The sequence below is a fragment of the Tenrec ecaudatus genome, chromosome 4 (assembly GCF_050624435.1).
Source record: "Tenrec ecaudatus isolate mTenEca1 chromosome 4, mTenEca1.hap1, whole genome shotgun sequence".
Taxonomy (NCBI): domain Eukaryota; kingdom Metazoa; phylum Chordata; class Mammalia; order Afrosoricida; family Tenrecidae; genus Tenrec; species Tenrec ecaudatus.
The window spans coordinates 204,491,261-204,512,958 of NC_134533.1; the positions used below are offsets into that span (position 1 = coordinate 204,491,261).

General features: G+C 62.7%; 1 protein-coding gene across 2 annotated transcripts in view; it reads right to left on the minus strand.

Moving 5' to 3' along the window:
• POC1A (POC1 centriolar protein A) overlaps positions 1-21,698 on the minus strand; it is a 45,246-nt gene that overhangs the window by 18,757 nt on the left and 4,791 nt on the right. For both annotated transcript variants that reach the window (XM_075547464.1, XM_075547466.1), the window contains exons 2-9: positions 20,057-20,141; positions 19,194-19,365; positions 18,822-19,001; positions 17,706-17,813; positions 17,353-17,468; positions 15,212-15,345; positions 8,923-8,991; positions 6,345-6,443 (exon numbers count right to left, since the gene is read on the minus strand). In XM_075547464.1, the coding sequence (XP_075403579.1) occupies positions 6,345-6,443; positions 8,923-8,991; positions 15,212-15,345; positions 17,353-17,468; positions 17,706-17,813; positions 18,822-19,001; positions 19,194-19,365; positions 20,057-20,141 (963 nt within the window). The remainder of the gene's footprint in view (positions 1-6,344; positions 6,444-8,922; positions 8,992-15,211; positions 15,346-17,352; positions 17,469-17,705; positions 17,814-18,821; positions 19,002-19,193; positions 19,366-20,056; positions 20,142-21,698) is intronic.

The following is a 21,698-nucleotide window of genomic DNA, read 5'->3' on the forward strand; positions in this document are numbered from 1 at the left end:
ACCCTCGCTGGCTGGCTGGCTGGAGCCAGCCTGCTGCCCCCCAGACGAGTGGCATCTGAGCACCAGAGAGCGGTAGAGCCGACTTCTCGGGGAGATGCCAGGCTCTCTCTCTCTCTCTCTCTCTCTCTCTCTCTCTCTCTCTGCGACAAAGAGGAGCAGACTCGGAGGTTTATTTATAGACCCACTTGAAGCCACTCATTGTGACTGCTGGAGCTGAGTTTTCAGAGCCACCCCCCACCCCCGGGCAGGCACAAAGACTGGCTATTTTAAACTCTCCTTGCAGCTCAGTTCAATGGGGAGCCGGGGCCACTGAGACCCACACCCCGGGCATCACCACCAGGCGCATCATTCACGTTTTTCGGACTCGCACAGAATCACGGGACTCGGGCTAAGCCCACTGACAGAGTGGCTCTGCCCAGCCCACAGGCCGCCCCAGGAGGAGGCAGAGAAGGCGGCTTTCTTCCAGTCACAGCTGCCGTGAGCCCAGGTGACATCACATCGCCTCCTCCCCTCTGTGGGCTGCAAAGAAGGGCAGTGCCCCCCAGCAGAGGCCTCCCCCAGGATAGCTGGCAGGAGCTGGCCCACTCCCCCCACCATCGGTCAGCAGCAAGGGGGTCCAGGGACCACGTAGCACAAACGACCCAAGAACGAGGTCCAGCACTGCCCGCCCCGCAGTGTGCCCACCAATGGGCGCAGGGAGGTCTATCAGCTGCCTCGAAGCCCCCCCACATCTGGCTGGGAACAAATCTCAAGTTCGCCCTCTTGCCACAGCAAGGAAGCCGTGAGCGTGGCCGGGGGCTAAATGGGAACGTGGGTTCTGCCGGGAGTGGTAACAACCGTCTGTGCCTTGGGGTGATTGTAGAGTCGACCCGGAGAAGCCCGTGCTCAGCGTGAGATGACAGACAAGCCCGAGGCCCTGGGGTCCATGATGACCACAGTCACATCCCCCACCCCCGGCGGGAGGAGAGTGCGCCACCTTCTCCCAAGGAGCTGCTGGTGGTTTCGAACTGCTTACCCTGAGGATCGAGTGTGGCCCAACACGTGACCATGGTGCCACCAGACATAGCTGGCATTAAAATTTTAAAATATCCCAACTCTGCCCCTGAACAGGTAGGGGGCCAGCTGTGGAAGCAGGGTGAGGGGCCAGGACAGTGGGAGTCCCTGATATGGTTCCCTCTGCTTTCCTGCGCCCACCAGAAAATCCCCACAAGGCCGCCTTTACATTGTTTTCATGAGGGAGGGGAAGCTTCCGGGGTGACTTGAACCGGCCATGGAGCTGAGGCCAGACTAGGGGTCCCCGCAGGGCCGGATGTGGGGCCCTGGGACCTGAGGGGGCAGGGATGGCAGCCCAGCCCGGGGTGCGGGCACAGCAGTGCAGCGCGCCCTGTAGCAGTGTCCGGACCTCCAGAGAGACTAATTTTAAGATAGTCTCCATGGAGACCATCTATTCTGATTCTCCCCATGGTAACCGATGGGAACACACACACAGGCATCACCCGACACCCCTACACCACATGGGACACCCTGCACCCAAGCTGGTGCTCTTTCCCACGTTAAACAACAAAAGGCAGCGGAAACGTCCAGACCAGCCCTGCGTGCCAACCTCACCCGCACGACTCACCACCCTCCTAAGAGGCCGCCAACCAGCCCCTGCCCGCACCTCCCACGCCACCTAGCTACACCCCGCCAGAATGAGCTTCCTTCACTCAGCCTGCCCACCCCCGACAATCCCAGAGAGGAAGGGAGCCAGCACCCCCTGTAGCTCAAACCACAGGCCACACTCCCCACAGACTGTGGGCACGGAATCGCCTCAAGCAACCTTGGACCCAGGACCCCAGCCCTCCTGGGAGAACAGGGCAGCCTGCAGATAACCGATGGGAGGAATGGGGGTGCTGTGAGTGGGTGGTGCTGCGCAGAGGAGGGCTGGGGCCAGGAAAGGCTGCCCACAGCTCAGGCAGGAGAACCCGTCAGACTTCTGAAGCTACGGCTAGTCTCTCCAGCTGTCCCTTGCTGGGCCTGGAGGGCAGCACAGGACGTGTGGTAAATCCCTGAGGGTTCCCACCAGGCTGACGGGGCTGTTAGTGCGGGGACTCCTTTGGGATGGAAGAGAAGGCACAGAGGCGGGGTACATGCCACATGGGTCACCCAGGAGCAAGGGGCAGGAGCGTGTCCCAAGGCAGGCCTGCTCCTTATACACAGTCCGGGGGAAAGAGGTGCAAGAACCAGACGCCAGGAGCCCCGCCAGACCTGTGAACGCACCCGGTGCCTCAGCCTGGCACACACCTGCCTCTCAGGGGTCCTGCTCTAGGGTTTCCTTCGTCTGGTGGGCGAAGCAGTGAGTGCAGAGGCAGGGTGCAGTCTCCCCCCGCCGGGGCATGCTGGGAAATGGGCCCACGTCTCAAGGAGGTAGACAGTGGTGACATGTGGTGCACGCATGGCCCCTGGGGAGGGGCAGGCTCCAAGCTCGGCCTTGGCCATTCACTCAGTCAAGCCCAGGTTACCTTACCCCTGTCAGCTCTTGTCACCGGGAGAGAGTGGGACAGTCACCCAGCAAGGGACAGCAAGAAGCCACATGGAGGCGTGGCCGTGACAGGTCACCAGCACAGGATTGCCTGGTGGGTAGCGACGGGGGTGTGGTGGGGGCCAACAGCCTGCAGTTTCCAGCAAGGGGGCCTCCCGCCCAGTGGGCTGCCCCTGGAACCTGCAGACAGAGTGAGAGCTTAGGGATGCTTGCCTTGGCAGGGCAGAGGCCAGCCTGTGGGCACAGCGGAGAGCTGTCCTGCCTGACTAAAGAACCGTGTGCTGAGCCCTTCCTGATGCTGAGTGGTGACCTGTTCCTCCCCGGTGACCTGACCACAGTGACCACGGCTGTGGTTCCACAGGGTGCAAGGGAGGGTGGCATGGCGGCTGGGGTGGCAGGGCCGGAAGGGAGGGGTCCACCTCACAGGGCCCAGCCTCAGCTGATGGCGATCCACCCCCCAGCCCGTGGAGTCAGACAGAAAGGCTGGATGGCGCTGCCCCCACCCAGGTTGGCAGATGCCAGGCTGGAAACGTACGTTCTCAGGAGAGCCCCCCACTGTGGTCTATGCTGTGGGTGGAGATGGTGCAGTGTGGTGCCTGCCCCTGAGCTGCCACCATGGGTACTGGCACCAGACCCTCGAGTAGGCAGGCCCACTACCAGGAGGCTCGAGCCAGCAATCGGGGTGCAAGAGCCCTTGGACAGGCACACCCCGGGGTGGCCCCCCACCAGAAACTCAGACCTGAGGTGGTTGAGGCCTGGCACTCAGAGCAGGGGGCCAGGGGAGGCGCGGAGGAGGGGCAGCAGACCGCAGGGCCAAGATGCCTGCACTCAGCTGGGCAGCATCCTCCTGATGGGTTCAGGATGGAGGTTCTCCACTCAGGCATGTTGCCCCAAGGAGCCAGAGAATGTGGTGGAAGAACCACGGTGCCCACCAGAGGACCACATGCCCAGAGCACTGCCAACCTCGAAAACCAGCCTGGCCAGCAGAAGTCCCCGCCCCGTGGGCGAAGGGGCAAGCTCTCAGGTGATGGGGGTAGGGAACTTTTAGAAAGCTTGCCAGGTGCGTGCCCAGCATGGGCTGAGGTCCTATCCGGTCTACCTCACTTCCAGCAACCCCCTCTAGGGGCACCCGGCACCCCGAGATGCGCAAAGAGAGATGGCCTCCCGGCGGTCAGGGCCTGGGCAGCACTCAGACAGGAGGCAGCTGTGGCCAGAACCCGGCTCCCGACAGTGGCGGTGCTTGCTTCCCTGCTTATGGTGTGAGGGGCCTTGATGGGGATAAGAGCCGGAAAGCATGGTTCCCATCGGAAGACGGACAGCCAGCTGAGGCCTCCCGAGTTCACCCACTTCACCTAGACCCTGTGTTCCTCCTCCCACCTCGGTCCAAGCAACCCGTGCCACCCCACCCCGGATTGCATAACGGCCCTCGGGTGGCGGGCAGGAGGGCGGGCTGGAGGCCAGGGGAGCACAGCAGAGAGGCTCGGCCTGAAAGTGGCCCCAACTGCTTCTGTGGGAGGAGCAGGTAACCTGGTGGACAGGGGCTTGGAAAGACAGGTGCCAAACCCAAGGACGGACCCCAGAACATGCAAGTGTGGTGTGTGCATGTGTATGATGCAGAGGGGTAGGCAGCCACCAGCCAGCCTGCCCACGGCCCACAGTGGCCCTTCCAAGCCCCTCCAGCCTTGCAGCTGAGCGTCCTGCCACCCAGCCCCGAGCGCAGACCCAAATCCTTCCTCTGCAGCTGTGCAGACGAGCGTGTCCGGTCACAAGCCCTGCGGGGAGAGGGGGACGAGGGGACAGGCCACGAGCCTCCTTCTGAAGGCCTGGGAATCGGCGTTTGCTTTCCAACGTGAACTGTGCCTGAAAATACGCCCATGTTTCCGGCGGCGGTGGAAAACAGCAATGCGCGACCAGCAGTGCTCTGAGTAGGGCAAGCTCCGTGCCAAGGTGGCCTCAAACACCACCGCCCTGGCAGGCGGGAGGCTTCCAGGAGTCCATCCTGCTGGAACGGACACCTGGCGGGGAATCCCAGGCCCCACACCCTACCCAACAAGCTGCCATGGACCCGAGGCTCCCTGGTCTGCGAGCTCCCGGCAGCCGAGCGCCCTGGCAGACCTCAGTGAACAGGGCGCCGCAGCCAGGACAGACAAGGGTACAGTCCACCAGCCAGGCAGGCAGCACGGTGCTGCAAACAAAGGTCGCTGCTGTTGTTGACGCCCACAGCTGGATGGACCACATGGCACTCCTACACAGGGGCTCCCACCCGGCCACTGCCAGGGCAGACCCCCGCTCCGGCTGCCCCACCCCAGCCTCCTTTCTGGGCTCACTCCTCAGTCACTGCAGCTGTGCTGGCCATGTCTGGGGACCAAGGTGGCAGGCGGGTGGGGTGGGGTGGTCCCCTGCTGCACACGGGACCACCCTCCCTCACAACAAAGCAGTGACCAGGGCGTGGTTAGCTGAGCAGCCTGAGTGTGGGGCAGAGGCGTGGGGCTCCAAAGTCCCCAGGACGGCTGTGGTGCTCAGGGCTCCCTTGGGGGCCAGGCTCAGATGTGAGCTCAGCTCTGGGAGCCTTGGGTAAGGCAGGGACACATAATGGTGGCTTCCCTTAGACTCCCAGGAAGGGCAGACAGAGAAGCCCCCAGAGAAGAGCACACCTGGGCGTGCAGGTGGGACTCATGGCATGCATCTGCAGAGGTCCATGTGCGACCTTGGGGCCTCACAGGTGCTCATGACAGATGCCCGCAGTGGCCACAGGATGGTCCGCTGCAATGTGCTTTGGCACCGCCCACCCACCTGGCACGTAGGGTCCCCAGAGCCTGTCTCAGAGTGCACCTTCTCTGGAGCCCTCGGTGGGGACGCCCAGTGGCAGAGCGCTAGGGCAAGAATAAATGGCTGCATGGCGGCGAGGGTCAGGGAGCAGAAGACCCTATCTACCGCATCCACAGACACAGGAGACTTCCTGGCTCTATTCTGGGCGCCAGCCGCAACTGCTGGGGTTCCGGGCGAGCCACTTCCTGCTGCTGCCCCTGAGGTCTCAAGGGAGAGATGTCACAGAATGGAAAACCCCGTGGGCAGTACCTCCCTCACCCTTATTTCAGCTGAAATGTACATAGCACCTTACGCAATGTAACTAGGCAGGTATCATGTCTCCTCCAGATATCCACTACAGGAATACATACACGTGTGCACATACACAAACACATCATATGCACCATGTATGCAGACACACACATATACACAGTTACACACCACAGACACGCATATACACACATGCACATATACACACCACGGACATACACACATATACATGTATGCACACATGCATAGACCTATAAGCACATAGACACACCCATGCATATGCATTAGACATACACATACATACAAGCACATATATATACACACATGCACATGCCTGTAAACACGTAGACACACACGTATATATTAACTCAGGAAAATCCAGGTCCTGAAAGGGGCTCCTGGTTTCTCTGTGGTGTAGACAAACAAGGAAGGGAGAGCGACACTGTTCCCACTGAGGGTCTCTGCGGGGTGTCAGGAGACGCTCGGGCTCCGGGGCTCCTCTGACTCAGGCCTCAGCACCCAGCCGGCAGGTGTGCCTGGACGACCACCTGCACTGGGCGCCGGGCAGGCAGGCAGGTGACGCTAACAGCCTCTGTGCTGGTGGGGAAGCTTCCCCGATGTCAAAGCATTGTCCAGCAGATGACCAGCTCTCACTGGGGTCCGTCTCCTCTCCCCGTGCCCCCACTCCCACCCCCCGACAGCCTCGGAGTCCACGGCTGCTCACCAGGGCACTCCTGCCACCTACCAGATTCCCAGCAGGGCTGGCCAGCGCGGCTGAGGGCCTCTGCACTTTGACGGTTTCCCTGCAGTCGGTGACGTCAAAGTTACTCCTCCAAACCATGACCTGCCAAGCCAAGCAGTGCACGCCGTCAAGAGAAATTGAGCTAACCACGCCATGCCCCAGGGCCACCCCGAAGCCTGGGCCACGCACTGGCGGGGCAGTGGGCGCTCGCCCACCTAGAGGGTCTGGCTCCTCCGCCCGACTCCTGTGTGGGCCAACGTCTCCCACTCCATGCCACCTCCTGGGGCACTGCCAGCTGCTGAAGGTGGAAGCCTGGCTCTGGCCCAGAGGGGCTGCTCTCCCAGACCCCCGGGGGAGGGCTCCAGAGACCCACCTCTTTGAGCCTCAGCCCTGCCCATCTCACGGGCTACTGCGGGGCTTGCAGGGCACCCCCAGTGCTTGGCACCGTGGCTAGTGCCCAGGGAACACTGGTTAACACAAGCCCTGGCCCCAAAGGTCAAACTCAGCCACCCAAAGGGACCCCTGCCCTGAGCACCTCCCTTCAAACAGGCACTCCCCTCACCCCTACCCCCGGAGGCCCCTCTGACAAAAGCCCCAGGGGACACGCACAGGAGGAGGGGCAGGTGGTGACTGACAGGGTGAGCCCCAGCAGAGAGCTGTGGGTAAAGTCACAGGCCCCCTGAGGCCCCAGGAACCCACCCCACCACAGGAGCCTATGACAAAGACCCAGCCTGCCCTGGCTGGCACTCCCTGCCATGGTGCCAGGGCCTAGTCCTTCAGGGGCAATGACACTGCCCTGCTGCCCAGCTAGGGGCACACGCCTTCGTCCTGGGTTGTGTCCCTGCCAGGGATGGTGCACTAGAACTGCAGAGGAAGTGTCCCGGAGAAATGGTTCCCAGCGAAAGGACAGCTCCCAGACAGGCTTCAGAATGAAGGAGGGGCTGGAACGGGGAGACGCTTCCCCGCCCCCGTTCTCACGCTATGTGAGCTTCTCTAGCCACGTCGGAACTTGCCGCGTGAGTCCCTGTCTACTCTTCCAAGCAGTGAGCCAGGCCCCCACATGCAGGGCCAGCTCAGGGGTCCCCTCTGCCCCCCTCCTCCACGGACTGGATCCTGTGCCAGCTGGAGCCGTGGTAACACCTCCTACCCAGACGGGCTCAGAGAGCCTCAGTCCACCCTTTGTCCCCCTGACAGAAAACCAACCCACAGTGGGTCATGTGGGGCCGGAGTCGGGCCCACTACAGATGCCCCTGTGCTAAGGAGTGGACACTGGGAAGAACACGCTCAGGGGCACACAGCTGCTCACGCCCACCCACCTCCAACCCCACCTCAGAAAAGTGCCGTTCTCTGGGATAGTCCCCAGCCCATGGCCATGAGCCTCGGTAGTCTGGGCAGAAGGCACTGGGGCATGTGGTTTCTCTGTACAGCCAAGGGTGTTGAAAATGCTGCCCCTCAGGTCACAGAGCAGGGAGCAAGGGAGGTGGGTCCCCATGGTCAGGTCACAGAGCAGGGAGCAGGGGAGGTGGGTCCCCGTGGTCAGGGCACAGAGCAGGGAGCAGGGGGAGGTGGGTCCCCGTGGTCAGGTCAGAGCAGGGAGCAGGGGAGGTGGGTCCCCATGGTCAGGGCACAGAGCAGGGAGCAGGGGAGGTGGGTCCCCGTGGTCAGGGCAGAGCAGGGAGCAGGGGGAGGCGGGTCCCCGTGGTCAGGTCACAGAGCAGGGAGCAGGGGAGGTGGGTCCCCGTGGTCAGGTCACAGAGCAGGGAGCAGGGGAGGTGGGTCCCCGTGGTCAGGGCAGAGCAGGGAGCAGGGGGAGGCGGGTCCCCGTGGTCAGGTCACAGAGCAGGGAGCAGGGGAGGTGGGTCCCCGTGGTCAGGTCACAGAGCAGGGAGCAGGGGAGGTGGGTCCCCGTGGTCAGGTCACAGAGCAGGGAGCAGGGGAGGTGGGTCCCCATAGTCAGGGCACAGAGCAGGGAGCAGGAGGAGGCGGGTCCCCGTAGTCGGCACAGAGCAGGGAGCAGGGGAGGCGGGTCCCCGTAGTCAGGTCACAGAGCAGGGAGGTGGGTCCCCGTGGTCAGGGCACAGAGCAGGGAGCAGGGGAGGTGGGTCCCCGTGGTCAGGTCACAGAGCAGGGAGCAGGGGAGGTGGGTCCCCATAGTCAGGGCACAGAGCAGGGAGCAGGGGAGGTGGGAGATGAAGAGGCATATAGGTCAGAGGCTGGGCTCCGGGGTCGGATGGGTCTGGGGCCTGAGACAGGTATCCTCATCTAGGGAGTTGGGTGACAAGCTGGCTGCCCCCCCAGAGCGGCCGTGAAGAATGAAGGAGATAGCATTGCGAACGCCCTGACCACATGGGCGGCTCCATCTGTCTGTCCGTCCATCCGTCCATCCATCGGGCCAGCAGGAAGCACCCCATTCACGTGACAGTGCTGGCCCCATGCTGGTTTGTGCAGCAGGGAGGCTGCAGATGCTGCCCAGGCCCTGTCCCTGCAGGACAGCAGGATTCTGAATCCCCAGGCTTCATTGTGGGGGCCCCGAGGTCACGGTTGGTCTGCTGCTCTGTGCTGAGCGTGCCCCTCGACTTACTTGTTCGTCCGAACCTCCTGAAGCAAAGTACTCCCCCGTCCTGGAGAAGGCTGCCGCCGTGGCCGGCCCCTAGAGGACAAAGGCCACAGGTCACTCTCGTACTTGCCAACAGGAGGACACCCCCAGCTCCCATCTGGAGAGGAGCAGCTGCAAGCGAGGTGGGGACCCTCACCTGCCCATAGTGCAGGTGACGAGCCCCAGCCGGGGCCAGGGGTGGGCAGTGATGAGGCCACGCTGGAGTACGGATCCCCGCAGGCCACAGTGCGGGGCCAGGGCACCGGCCACAGGGCCAGAGACCTGGCACACCACCCTGCCATGCTAGGGCGCTGGTGGCCTGCGAGGGAACGGAGCTTGGTCTCAGTCGGCCCTGTGGTTGAAGGTCAGCTGGGGCCCGGCCGTGCCTGCGCCCCCTCCACAGTGCAGCCCACCCTGCCCTCACCCGGGCTCCAGGGACAGGCCTCCATAGGGGTCTGCGTAGGGCATGTGGGGCACTCGTCCCAGGACACCCCACTCCAGCTGGAGGCTGGAAGAGGGGCCCCAGGGAAGCTCCAGCACACCGAGTGGGATGGAGAGTGCCTCCCCTCTTCTGGAATGTCCCCAGCTCCTGCCCTAACCTAGTTCCTCCTCTGTCATGTACCCTCCTCCCTGATGGGGCTCTCTCTTGGGAGGCCTGGTGGTGCAGTGGTTACAAGTTGGGCTGCGATCCGCACGGTCAAAACCAGCAGCAGCTCCATGCGGGGGACAGGGGCTTCTACTCTGTCAACAGTGGTGGCCTCGGAAGCCCACGGGGGCACTGTGAGCCGGCACTGACCGCGTGGCAGTGGGTCGGATTTGACTTTTGGGGGGTGGTGCTGTCAGGGCGCCACTGAAGTTGAAACCCACCCACTGCTCCACAGGGCAGAGGAAGTGAGCCGCTCCAATAGAGTTTACAGCCTGGGAAGCCCCACCCGAGGGGGTGGCGTCGGCGGGCCTGCTTTGTGTGTGTTTGAGAGAAACAGGTTCGACCTGGGGGAGGCTGGCCCCCACAGGGAGGCACGGGGGCTGAGGGTGCCCCTGGCAGGCCCAGCTCCACATCCGCCCCCAAGAACAACGCCCACCCAACCGCGTCGGCGGGTGAGAAGTACCAGCTGTGGTCTGGGCGTGGGAGGGGCAGGGCAGGCAGCCTTCGGCACCCTTCCAGCAGCAGCCTGCAAAGAGTTAACAGGATTTACTGCTGAAGGAGGGGGGGCGTGCGGTGGGGGGGATGGGCATGTCAGGAAACCTTTACTTAATTCGTTGAGATCTCTGTAATTTTCCATTCTTTTAAACAATGACTACATGACACTGCCACACTGGTATAAAAATAAAACCGCAAACCTCTTTCCACTTTGAGGAAAAGTGAGGGGGGGGGGCGCTCTGGGCAGCAGCGAGTCCCCAGGAAGTCACAGCAAGTCTCTGTGGGCCACACTCTTCTCCTGTCACCATGATTGCCAGACTGCCAACAGGGTGCCGGCGGCAGGGCCAGGGCCATGCGCCCAGCACTCAGAGTTCCCCGGCAAGCCAGGGCTGCTGGGAGCCCTTCCAATCTCTGAGGGGACTCAGGAAAGTCGGGGTGCAGGGAGCATGGGAGAGGGGACAGTGTGGCTCATGGGGAGCGGCCTTCCCCCCAACGCCCATATGCCAGGCTCATCAGGAGAACCGAATTGTGGGCCCTGGGCTCTGCTGAGGACCAAAGTTGGAGGCTCTCCACCCGGACATGCTCTGGGCTTCCTGCTCATCACCGCGGCCTCCAAGCCCCAGCTACCCCACCCCTGCCCACTGCCCTCTCCCCCTGGACTGCTCGCTGCTCCTCACACACACCCTCCTCCCTCCTCTGCGCTCCGTCTGTGAATTCAGAGGAGGGCTCTTCTGAACAAGGGCGTCAGAGCACGAGACCAGGAGCAGGAAGCAGGGGTGCGCGAGCTCGCTCTCTCCAAGGGTCCTGGTAGCATCGTGGTTCTGAGCTGGGCCACTAACCCACAGTAAGGTCACCAGTTCGAAACCACCAGCCACTCCCAGTGAGAGAGATGAGGTTCTCTGCTCTCGTAAGGAGACCCCAGGGGTCTTTCTATCCTGCCCTGTGGGGGTGCAGTGGGATGGAACGGACCAGGCAAGAGTAAGTCTGGTGTCCAGTTGTCAGCGCAGAGTGCCCACCCCCCGGGCAGCCCCTTCCTCAAGGGCACTCCCTCAGCTGGCTCAGTGCTCAGTGGGCCTTAGGCCCATCCCTCGTCCCCAGCTGCTGAGCAACACCTCCCAAGGCCCAGCCTGGCTCAGCAGACTTTGCTCCTGCCCACCTACGCCCACGGTGCGCTCCCAAATAGCTCCTGGGGACGGCAGCCAGGGGCGCGGCTGCAGAGCACACTGCAGAGACGATCTCCACTCTAGCACAGGAGGGCCTTGCCGGGGCCCCAGCAGCCTCCTCTCCCCCAGTTGGCCTCCCTTCTGTGGGGACGAGGCTACCCCACAACTCTGACATCCCCAAGTCTATTAGGCCCAGAAAGATGCAGGGACACCCCCCCCCCCAGCCTCACGTGTCATGGGGTGGCCGACCCCATGCGCTCCAGACAGGTGCGGGCACCTCCCACACCTGCCCAGCCTGACCCACAGCCTGTCCTCCAGGAGCTAGCCCAGAGATGGAAACATGGGCTAGAGAAGGGCTAATGGGCAGAGACACGGCCGAGACCGAAGGGCCAGCCAAAGCACAGCCGCAAGCCGAGACAGTGATGACCCTGGGGCCAGCAGTAAGGGGCAGCTGGTGGACACTCAGTCGAGCTCCGGGGGAGGGGATTCAGGATCCCTGTGACAAAAGGATGGGCACAGCAGGAGGGTCTGCTGGGGGAGGAGGAGCCCCTCAAAAACAAGCCCTGAGCCCCAAGCCCTGCAAGGGGAGAGGGAGTCCAGCGAGCCTCTACCTGGGTGAGGGGCCCTCAGTAAAGAAACGACAGCCCCCCACAGGCTCACCTCCCAAACACACTGACCACGGTGCCAAGGCTGCCCCACGGAGGGTGCTGGTCCCTTCCCGGGGCTCTGGGAGCCAAGTGGCCGCACAGACGGAGGTGGGTGTGTGGAGGCTCAGAATCAAGGCCCAGCCCTACACTGGCCCGTCAGAGGCTACACTGGGACTGACACACCCCTCCCCACCCCCACCCCACAGCCTCCTGGGGCTCAGCTAAGGCAGTGGACAAGATGGGCCTCCCATGGGCTTCAAAGACGGGGCCAGGCAGGTACCAGCTGCGGGTGTTTCTGTAGACAGTTGGCCATCACCACCCACCACAGGAGCACCCCGGCCCTGCCCTGATTGAGGGCAGCGCTGGAGCCTCACCAGCCACACTAATCCTGGGGTAAAGGATAAAGAGGGGGGCCTGTTCCACATCCAGGGAGACAGTCTGTCCCTGGCCTGTCCATTCTCTGGAGGCGGGGACCCTCCTCCACCCACCTGCCCATGCCTGCAGCCCCCTCCATGCCCTCCCTTCCTGGACGGAGCTCATTGGAGGTCCAAGCAGTGGGGCAGGTAAGGGGCCAGAACCCACCCAGGTCAGATGGCAAGGGCCCCAGCTCTCCAAGCCCCACCCCACCCAGTGGGAGCCAGGGAGCGCTGGCCCTGGGTGCAGCCACAGAGAAGGGGCCCCTCCCAGCCCCCAATGGGAGAGGCATGTCTGGATTCTCCCAGTGACTCTAGGAAGCCTACTGAGTGAACAGCACCAGCCCCAGCCCACGGAGCTCACCTGCACAAAATCCCCACGCAGGCCAGGCCTGCACACAGAGCAGCGCCCACAGAGCTCCAGAGAACCACCCAACTGCTGCACCTGGACGCCTTGCTGGCAGCTGCCCCCACTGCCCCGGGGCCAGCTCGAATCCTGCCCAGGAGACCTATCCTAAGTCCCTCTCTGTCCCTCTGTCCTGCATCACCCCAGCTAGGAGGTCCCGTCAACCCATTCACCAGGCGGGGGCCCCAGCACCCGAAGCCCCTCCTTCCTGTGGAGCATCTCCTGGGGGCTGGCTTCTCTGCAGGCCTCCACCCACAGCTTCTTCTCTCAGGGTAGCTCAGGCAGTGGGACGAGCTGCTAGGGGGCTTTTAGGCAGGTGTTCCAGCTCTGACAGCCCGAGCCAGGTGAGCCCCTGCCTCTCTTAGGGCCTCAGTCTCCCACGTGGACTCAAAAGTACACCAGCTCTCCTAAGCTATGGGGCAGAATACCACCACTTCACCCCGGACCCACTGTGCAGGCCTGGCGCCACCCAGCCACACGCCCCAGGAAGAGCCCGGTGCAGTTGTGCCCCCGTGACATCACCACCTCCAAGAGCAGAAGGCCCAGCCACCACATGGACCCACGTGGATCTCCTTGCCTCTGCGACGACAGGGCAACACGGCATTCCCGCAGAGACCACCACCAGCTGCCTTCTCCCTGTGGCTCAACGAACGTGCCACAGAGGTTTTGTTCCCAGAGATGAGCCCACCAACAGCATCTCTCACAAACTCCACGTGCCCCCTCTGTGTGCCCACACACACCCACTCCCACGCGCGCACACTCAGTCACACACTCACACACACACCTCACGCGCACACACTCAGTCACACACTCAGTCACACACACACTCACTCTCATACACACACCTCACGCGCACACACTCAGTCACACACTCATTCACACATACACTCATATGCACACACTCACACACCCACTCCCACAGTCACACACTCACTCACACACACACTCACACACACACTCCCACGCGCGCACACTCAGTCACACACTCATTCACACATACACTCATATGCACACACTCACTCACATACCCCCATGCGCACACTCAGTCACACACTCATTCACACACACACTCACTCTCATACACACACACCTCACGCGCACACACTCAGTCACACACTCATGCACTCACACACACCCACGCGCACACACTCAGTCACACACTCATGCACACATACACTCATATGCACACACACCCCACGTGCACACACTCAGTCACACATACACTCATGCACACACACACCCACTCCCACGCGCGCACACTCAGTCACACACTCACTCTCATACACACACACCTCATGCGCACACACTCAGTCACACATACACTCATATGCACACACACACACCCACGTGCACACACTCAGTCACACACTCATGCACACATACACTCATATGCACACACTCACACACACACCCACGTGCACACACTCAGTCACACACTCATGCACACATACACTCATATACACACACACATCCGGCTCTGCGCACAGGAAATCCTCAGACCGGTGGCAGTTCTTCTAACCCATCACCCACACCAAGGCTATCTGGCGGGACTGTCCCCAAGCCCAGGCCGCAGCCAGGTCTGACCAAGGAACCACAGCAAATCCTGGCAAACCTTCGGTGCCGGAGTCGCCAGCTTGGGGCCCTGCGGGGTGAGCCAGTCTTTGTTTGGGGTCCCTGGGGCTCTTTCAGCCAGCCCTGCCCACACACACTCACACGGGCTCCAAGATCAGACCCTTCAGTCAGGAGACAGCCCCTCACCCCCACGGCCATCCCCCTAGGCCCACCTCACGGCAAAGGGGCCAGGAAAGTGTGTCAGGTCTGCCCGTGCTGGGCCAGCACAGGGCTGACCAGCAGTCGGAGAGAGGCTGACAGAGCAGGAGCAGCCCTGGGTAGGCACCTGCACTGCCAGGGGTGGGGTTGGCGGCTGGAGAAAGAGTCCGTCACCAAGACAAACCAGTGTCCTCACTGCCCTTGGCATAAGTGTGAGCCCACACCTGGATCCCTCCCTCACCTGAGCTGCACCCTGAGAGTTAGCCTGCGCCTCCCAGTCCAGCCCCCTCAGGGCCCCAGGCCCTCCCTTTGGCTTGGTCCAACCTCCCCAGGGAGTCGCCCACACCCTGGGCGAGAGCCCCACCAGTGCCTGGCACAATGGGGAGGCGTGGAGCGGACGGACAGACAGCCAGGCCTCCAGAGGAGACCTCATTGCTCTCTTTCCTTCTGTCCTCTTGGCGCCTCAAAGAGACAGCCCAGGAACTCCACAGAGCCCCTTGCCGGCCTCCCCACCTCAAGCCGCCGCTGGCTCCCCTATGGACAGGAAGCAGTGCAAGGAGAGAGCTGTCCGGCTCCCGGCAGGCAGGTCTTACGGTGGCAAACCATTTCCACAACTTGCTCCGATGCCCAGCCTGTGAGCTCCCAGGAAGTGGCCACAAGAAGGCGCCTCTGCCTGCTCTGCAAGGCTGCACCTGGTGCCCGGGGAGCGTGTACTGCCAGCAGCCGGCCCTCACCTGGTGCCCGTGGAGCGTGTACAGCAGCCGGCCCTCCATCAGGTCCAGGATCTTCAGGGTGGAGTCACTGGAGGCTGTGACCAGGTAGTTGCCCGAGGGGTGGAAAGAGAGGGCGTTCACGGCTGCACTGTGCACTGTGGACAGAACATCTGTTAGCCACTGGCTAGAGGCTCACCGAAGCCCCCCACGGGCAGTCAGGGCCAAGGGGGCTGCATGGGGGGAGCCCACAGGGATCTCCAGGAGCAGCAGCAGGGGCGCAGTGGGAGGGGGTCATGTGAAGATCCCTCCGAGGCCGGGCGGGCAGAGGCCAGGGCAAGGCTGACTGGAGCAAGACGCCCCTCCCCTCACACCTCCCCCAAGCTGTCCTCAAACACAGCCCTTCATCTCCCTCACAAACAGTCCCTTTAGGGAAACCAAACGTGACACAGCCATCAGCGGCTCTCTCTGAAGGAGGAGCAGTGACTGCCCACAGCGGGGCCACGGCAAGCAGGGCAAGGCCACAAAGACGGAGGCAGGAACCACGGGAAAGCCAAGCAGCCCCCACCCCCAACCCTGTGTGTGTGGCAGCACACACGGGTGAGGACATGCAGTGGGGACGGGGACAGGCAGCAGCCCTGCGGGGCTTCATTGGGCGTGCCTATGGTGAAGCTGGGGGAGGACAGCGCGTGGGGTGACACAAGGGGGTGACCAACCCGGGGAAGGCGCCCTGCCCCTCAGGAGTTCATCTTCCCCTCACCCACCGGGCCTTGCAGCCTCATGCCACTGAGACCCTCACCAGGGGCAGGCCCCACGCCCAGAGGGGCTCAGCCCACTTGACGTTGAGTGGGGGCTTCTGGTGCCAGGCTGGGGCCCCAGGCACAGCTTCCTATCCTTCTGAGCCGCAGGGGCCTGCCTGGCTGACCACAGCTGCCAGGATGGCAGATGTGGACAGAGCTGCAGCTCAGCTGTGTGAACAGTCCCTCTGTGGGCAGAGCACAGGAGCAGCGCCCACACCCTCAGGGACCAGCAGTCCCGGCTCTGGGGAATCAGGCCTGCTCCAGAGCCCAGAAAGCCCTCATCTGCAAGCAAACAGCCCCTCAAAGCCCCCGGTGGGCATCGGCCGCACCAAGTCTTCCGCAGGACCGGGCAGGGCGTGCCGCAGTGCAGCACAGGCCCAGGTGGGGGTGCAGCAGGACGCTGCTGCTAGAAGCTGTGGTGGTGCCCGCCAGTCTCACGGCCGGGGTGGCACAGATGTCAATGAGCCCTTACAAAGTGCTGCCCCTGAGCTTCCTGGCGACCAGGGGCAGCAGGCAGCTGGGAGCCTCTGCTGAGGGAGTGGACCCCACACAGACGACGTCACACCTGCAGCGGCAGGGGGAGCAGCAGATGCTGCTAATGGCAGCATGTTTTATCAGAGTTCTCTAGGGGACCCCGGAACCAGAGGGGCCCCACCAGGTCTCTCCTCCGGCAAAGGAGGCAAACTCGCCAAGAGCGCTCTGCTCTGGTCAGCCTACAGGTAGGTCTTCAGGCCCCGAGGTGCGCCCTGCGGCTGTAGGATGTGCTCCTGGGGACACCGCCACGTGCCAGGCAAGGGGATGGTTGGCGATAACCGGAGGAGCCCCTCCAGGCCCCCATCGCTGCGGCTTCTACGGATAGGAAGCGCAGCAGCAAAGCGGACCCAGCCTCGCACTCACACACTGCCTCCAGCCCCGGGGCTTCCCCCAGGGGTCTGGTCCTGCCCTGCTGACCACCCCCACAGGGCACCCCTGGCCCACCCCATGGCCCTCTATTACAGCAGCCCCTGCCCTTCTCCAGCCCGACCGACTGCGAGCCCGACCGGCCCAGCCCAAGCAGGAGGGCCTCTAAACCTGCAAGGAGGGAGCCACGCAGACCCTAGTGCCCTGCCCCGCGGAAGCCTTGCGGTGCCACCCAGACCCTGTGCACTGAGTGGCTGGCGCCTGCCACCTGGCGGCGGCGAGGGGCACTGCACGCACGCGCGGGCCACGACGGCCTTCGAGGTAGCAGGGCAGGGCTGCTCCTGCGAGCGGGCACCAAAGGGGCGGCAGAAAGCAGGGGGCACCACGCCTGTCTGGTGACAAGACTGCAAGCCAGACTGGCCTTGACCGGCCCCACCCGGCCGGCGCCTCGGCGCGGGCACTCACGCTGATAGTGCTGCAGCAGCCGGTGGGTCCGCACGTCCCACACCTTCACCGTGTTGTCCATGCCGCCCGCGGCGATGCTCGTCCCACTCGGGTGGAAGTCCACGGAGGTGACGAAGCTGGGGGCAGGGCAGCCACGTGCTGTAGGTCTCCCCGGGCCCGCCCCCTCCCGGGACCCCAGCCCTCCGGCCCGGGGAGCAAGGGAAGGGGGCTGTGAATTGGGGTGGGCCGGTCAAGGGTCACGGCCCAGCTCGGCTGTCTAAAATGCACGTGGAGAAAGCGCCCTCAGACCCAACAGCAGGCGCTGAGTGTGGGGCGACGGGGGCTCCCTCCCGCAGGGGGGCTGCGGGACTCACCCGTCATGCTCGCAGAATGAGTAGATGCACTCGCGGCTGGCCTTGTCCCACAGCCGGACAGTCTTGTCATCGCTGGCAGACACGATGAGCCGCCCGTCGGGGGAGAACCTGCACGAGGCCACCGGCCACCCAGAGCAGACGTCACCAGGGGAGCCACACAGCCACCTTCCAGGGCCTCACCTGCACCGCCCGCCGCCATGCCCACCTCCCACAGCCCCCATGCAGCGGCTGCTTTCTGGGCCCTGTCCTCCCAGATGGGCATCTGATTCTGCATCTAGGTCAGCAAAACCTAAACCGCTGACAGAGGGCAAGGAGGCCGGCCCTGGAGCCTCGCCTTCACAGGCCTGGTGAGGCCCAACACCTCCAATCTGCAGCCTCAGGCGCCCCCTTCTCAGGATCCTGATCTCAAGGCTCCTCGGAGCAGAGGAACATCTCAGGAGAAGGAAAGGGGGCGTCCCCTGGGTGGGGGGTGCAAGTAACTTGTGTTGGGCCCCCAGTGAAACACAGCTGTACAGGGCCTGACCTCTGAGACTGCCCCCCAGCAATCAAGAGACATGACGTGGGAGCAGGAGCTATTGAAAGGAGTAGAACAAGCCGGAAGTAGGCACGTCTGTGTCGCTACAAGGGCCTCACACACACCCCGCCCCCAATGTCCAGGGGGGCAAATCTTCAAGCCATTCTGGGAAATCTATCTGGCACCGGCCCCCACAGCAGCCCTGCAACAAGCTCTCCCTGCAAGGCGCACCAGCCCGCGGAGAAGCAGGCAAACTTCCGTGGCACCAGGGAGCCTGGGCCGACTGCATGTCCACTGCTGGGCCTCAGCTTCTGGGCCCCCCAGCTTGCGGGACGGTCCTCCAATGCAGCGTGGGTGGCAGCGAGATCAGCTAGCCTCCTTCCAGCTACCACTCCGAAGCGGCCTTGCTGGCTCGGCGGCGGCTGCACCGGCACGGTGGCCAGCTGGGCCTTACTGTGCAAGCACCATCAGCCAAAAACAGGCACTCAGCGTTCTCACCTACAGCCAAGCCAGGGAGGCTCGGCAGGCTAAAACGTGGCCATGGGGTGCTGCTTGGCTGGCACTGTGCCCGGACCCCCCCGCCCCCTGGGCAGGCTGCTCACTTGGCGCAGCGGACCCAGTTGATATGCTGGCTCAGGGAGAAGAGGAACTTCTGGCGGTGGGTCGACCACACCTTCACCGTCTTGTCGTCTGAAGCTGTCACGAGGGACTGGCCGTCGCTGCAGAAGTGGACACTCCTTACGGTGGCTGTGTGCGCACGGAACACTGTGGACTCGCCTTTGCTGCAGGGACAGGCGGCGGCGGTGGCGGCAGGGTCAGGAGACCCACAGCACCTAGGGAGCTCTACCCCCGCCCCACCACCACCCAAAGTCAATCCAGGCCTGAGTGGCCCCCCGCGTGCAGCCCATGGAAGCCAGGCCCAGGCTTTGCCAAGCACCCTGTCTCAGGCGAGCCCCTCGAGGTGTGTGACTCACACGTTGGGCACCCAGATGCGGACAGTCTTGTCCCGGGAGGCTGAGGCGAGCAGGTGGCCCGACGGGGAGAAGCACACGCAGGTGACAGCGTCCTTGTGGCCCGTGAAGCGGTAGGCACGTGACTGGGGCTTCGTGTTCCACACCATGAGGCACGAGTCCATGGAGCCGCTGGCTGTGTGGAGGGGGGATGCTGTGGCCCTCGAGCCCCCATTGGCACAACCCCCGACGGGCCCACGGGCCCCTTCATTGGCCCGCTCTGAGGGAACTGGTCCCCATGAGATCTGAAATCCCCCACAGACACCCTGCAGGCCCCAGGCCGAAAATCTTCCCACCACTGGGACAGGCCTAGGCCAGCGGGCCTTCTCCCCCTGAGAGGACCTGCCCCAACCAGGAAGTCCCTACCGCAGACCAAAGGGACTCTGGTGCCTTCGCCTGTGGGCACCATGAGGCCGGCGGCCTCCGGCAGGGACAACAGCCACAGAATGAACACGTGTATGCATGTGCCCCCCACTACCCCCAGCGGTCAGGGCAGGATTCACTGTTCCAGGGCAGCAGGTAGGGCCCCAGAGCCCCTGCAGCGGCTGCTCATGGCAGCACATTTGATCACAGTCCTCAAGGGGCCCCGGGGCCCGAGGAGACCCCACCAGGTGCCTCCACAGCACCGACGCCACCCTCGGACCCTCGCCCTCTGTGAGCTCTGGAGCTCGGTGCCCAGAGGACCGGCCAGCTCGAGCAAGATAAGGATGCAGACAGTGTCCGTACCTCTCTGGGCCGTGTGTGCTGCCCACGGCGGGGCCCCCTGCTCGGGTGGAAACCCTCAGCCCTGAGCCTGGCACTGGGCTGCGGGGCCACCTCGTACTTACCCAGCTGCTTCCTGTTGAGGCTGAAGTCCACACTGGTGACTGCATCCCGGTGGCCCTTAAAATGCCTCTCGAGAGAAGGGTCCTCCTGGGGGACAGGGTGGGCCAAACACGTCAGGCGTGGGGAGGAAAGGCCTTCCGGGGGGAGGGGGGAGAGGCGCATCACGGTTCTTCCAGCAACAGCTGGCCGAGGTTTAAAATGTTGAGGGGGGACTGGGGTGTCCACACGGTCCTGGGAGCCCCTGAAAAACGCCGAGCATGACCACATCGACTTGGCAAGGTTGCAGGCGACAAGGGCCCCACACACAAACCGGCTGCGTTTCTGTACACCAGCAACGCACAACCCAACACATCCAAACAGCCTCACCGACTGCACCATGAAGTGGAAATGATTAGAAATAAAACTGACCCCCAAAATGCAAGTTTTGTATGGGGACGGCTACAAAACCTGACGACAAGAAATCCAGGTTCCAGAGAACTCGGAAGCACCCCGTGTTCACGGCACAGAGGACTTCATGACGTTCAGGGGGGATGTCAAACTGATGCACGGGTTTAGCAAGCGTGCTGTCGAAACTCCCCGTGTCTCTTTAGCGGCGATCAATCAACTAATCCAAAATCCCATTGTCATTGAGTCAATGTGCAGTCACAGCAATCTGTGACTGCTGTGGACTGGGGTCCTCCCGCGATGCAATCTAACGCGGCATGGGGAGACCAGACCTCCTCAAACCAGGTCGCTGCCTGGACGCAACGAGGCAGCTCTCACTTAGAGAGCAGCCGACTCTCAGTCTAAGGGGACACTGAGTGGAAGCCGGCCAGCTCCTGCATGTGGATCCTGCATCTGGTGCACCTGCCTCCTGCAGCAGCACTTGCTGATTCCAGGAGCCGTGGTGGACAGTGAGCTCGGATCCATTCTGCTCCATCTTCCTGCTTCCTACTGGTCAGCTCCTAGTCAGGTACCGGAGTCAGGGGGAGTCTCCAGCTCACACTGGCCCACGGGCCAGAACCAGACTGGACTGAACCATTTCTTGGTGTGGATCTCTCTCTGTAGACATGCTCATACAACAGCCATAGGCTTCCCTTCTCTGGAGAACCCTGCCTGACACACAACCTTGAAGGACAAAGTCAAACTCCTCCTTAGGGAGTCCACCACTGCAAATCTTTACCGGAACAAACAGCCTCATCTTTCCCACAGAGGGCTGGTGGATTTGAACTGCTGACCTTGTGGGTTAGCAGCCCAATTCTTAAAGGTGTATGAAAATGCAGGCTGCCCAGGAGAAGGGCCAAAACAATCCTCAAAAAGAACAGAGTTGGAGGACTTACCCTTCCCAATGTCAAACACATGACAAAAAGCTACAATCATCAAAACTGTGGCTGTGGTATACAGATAGACATTGTGAACCGATAGTGTAGAACTGAGAATGCACAAATCAATCATCACCATATGTGGCCAACTGATTTTGTCTAGGGTACCAAGAGCATGCTGTGGAGAAAGAACAGCCTCTTCTAGAAACTGCGCTGGCATGACAACTGGACAGCCACACGCGTGGCACACAGCTGTGGCTGTCGAGTGGATTCCTACTCATGATGACCCTATGGGGCAGTGTAGAGCTGTGCCACAAGGTTCCCAAGCCTGTGAGTCTTTACA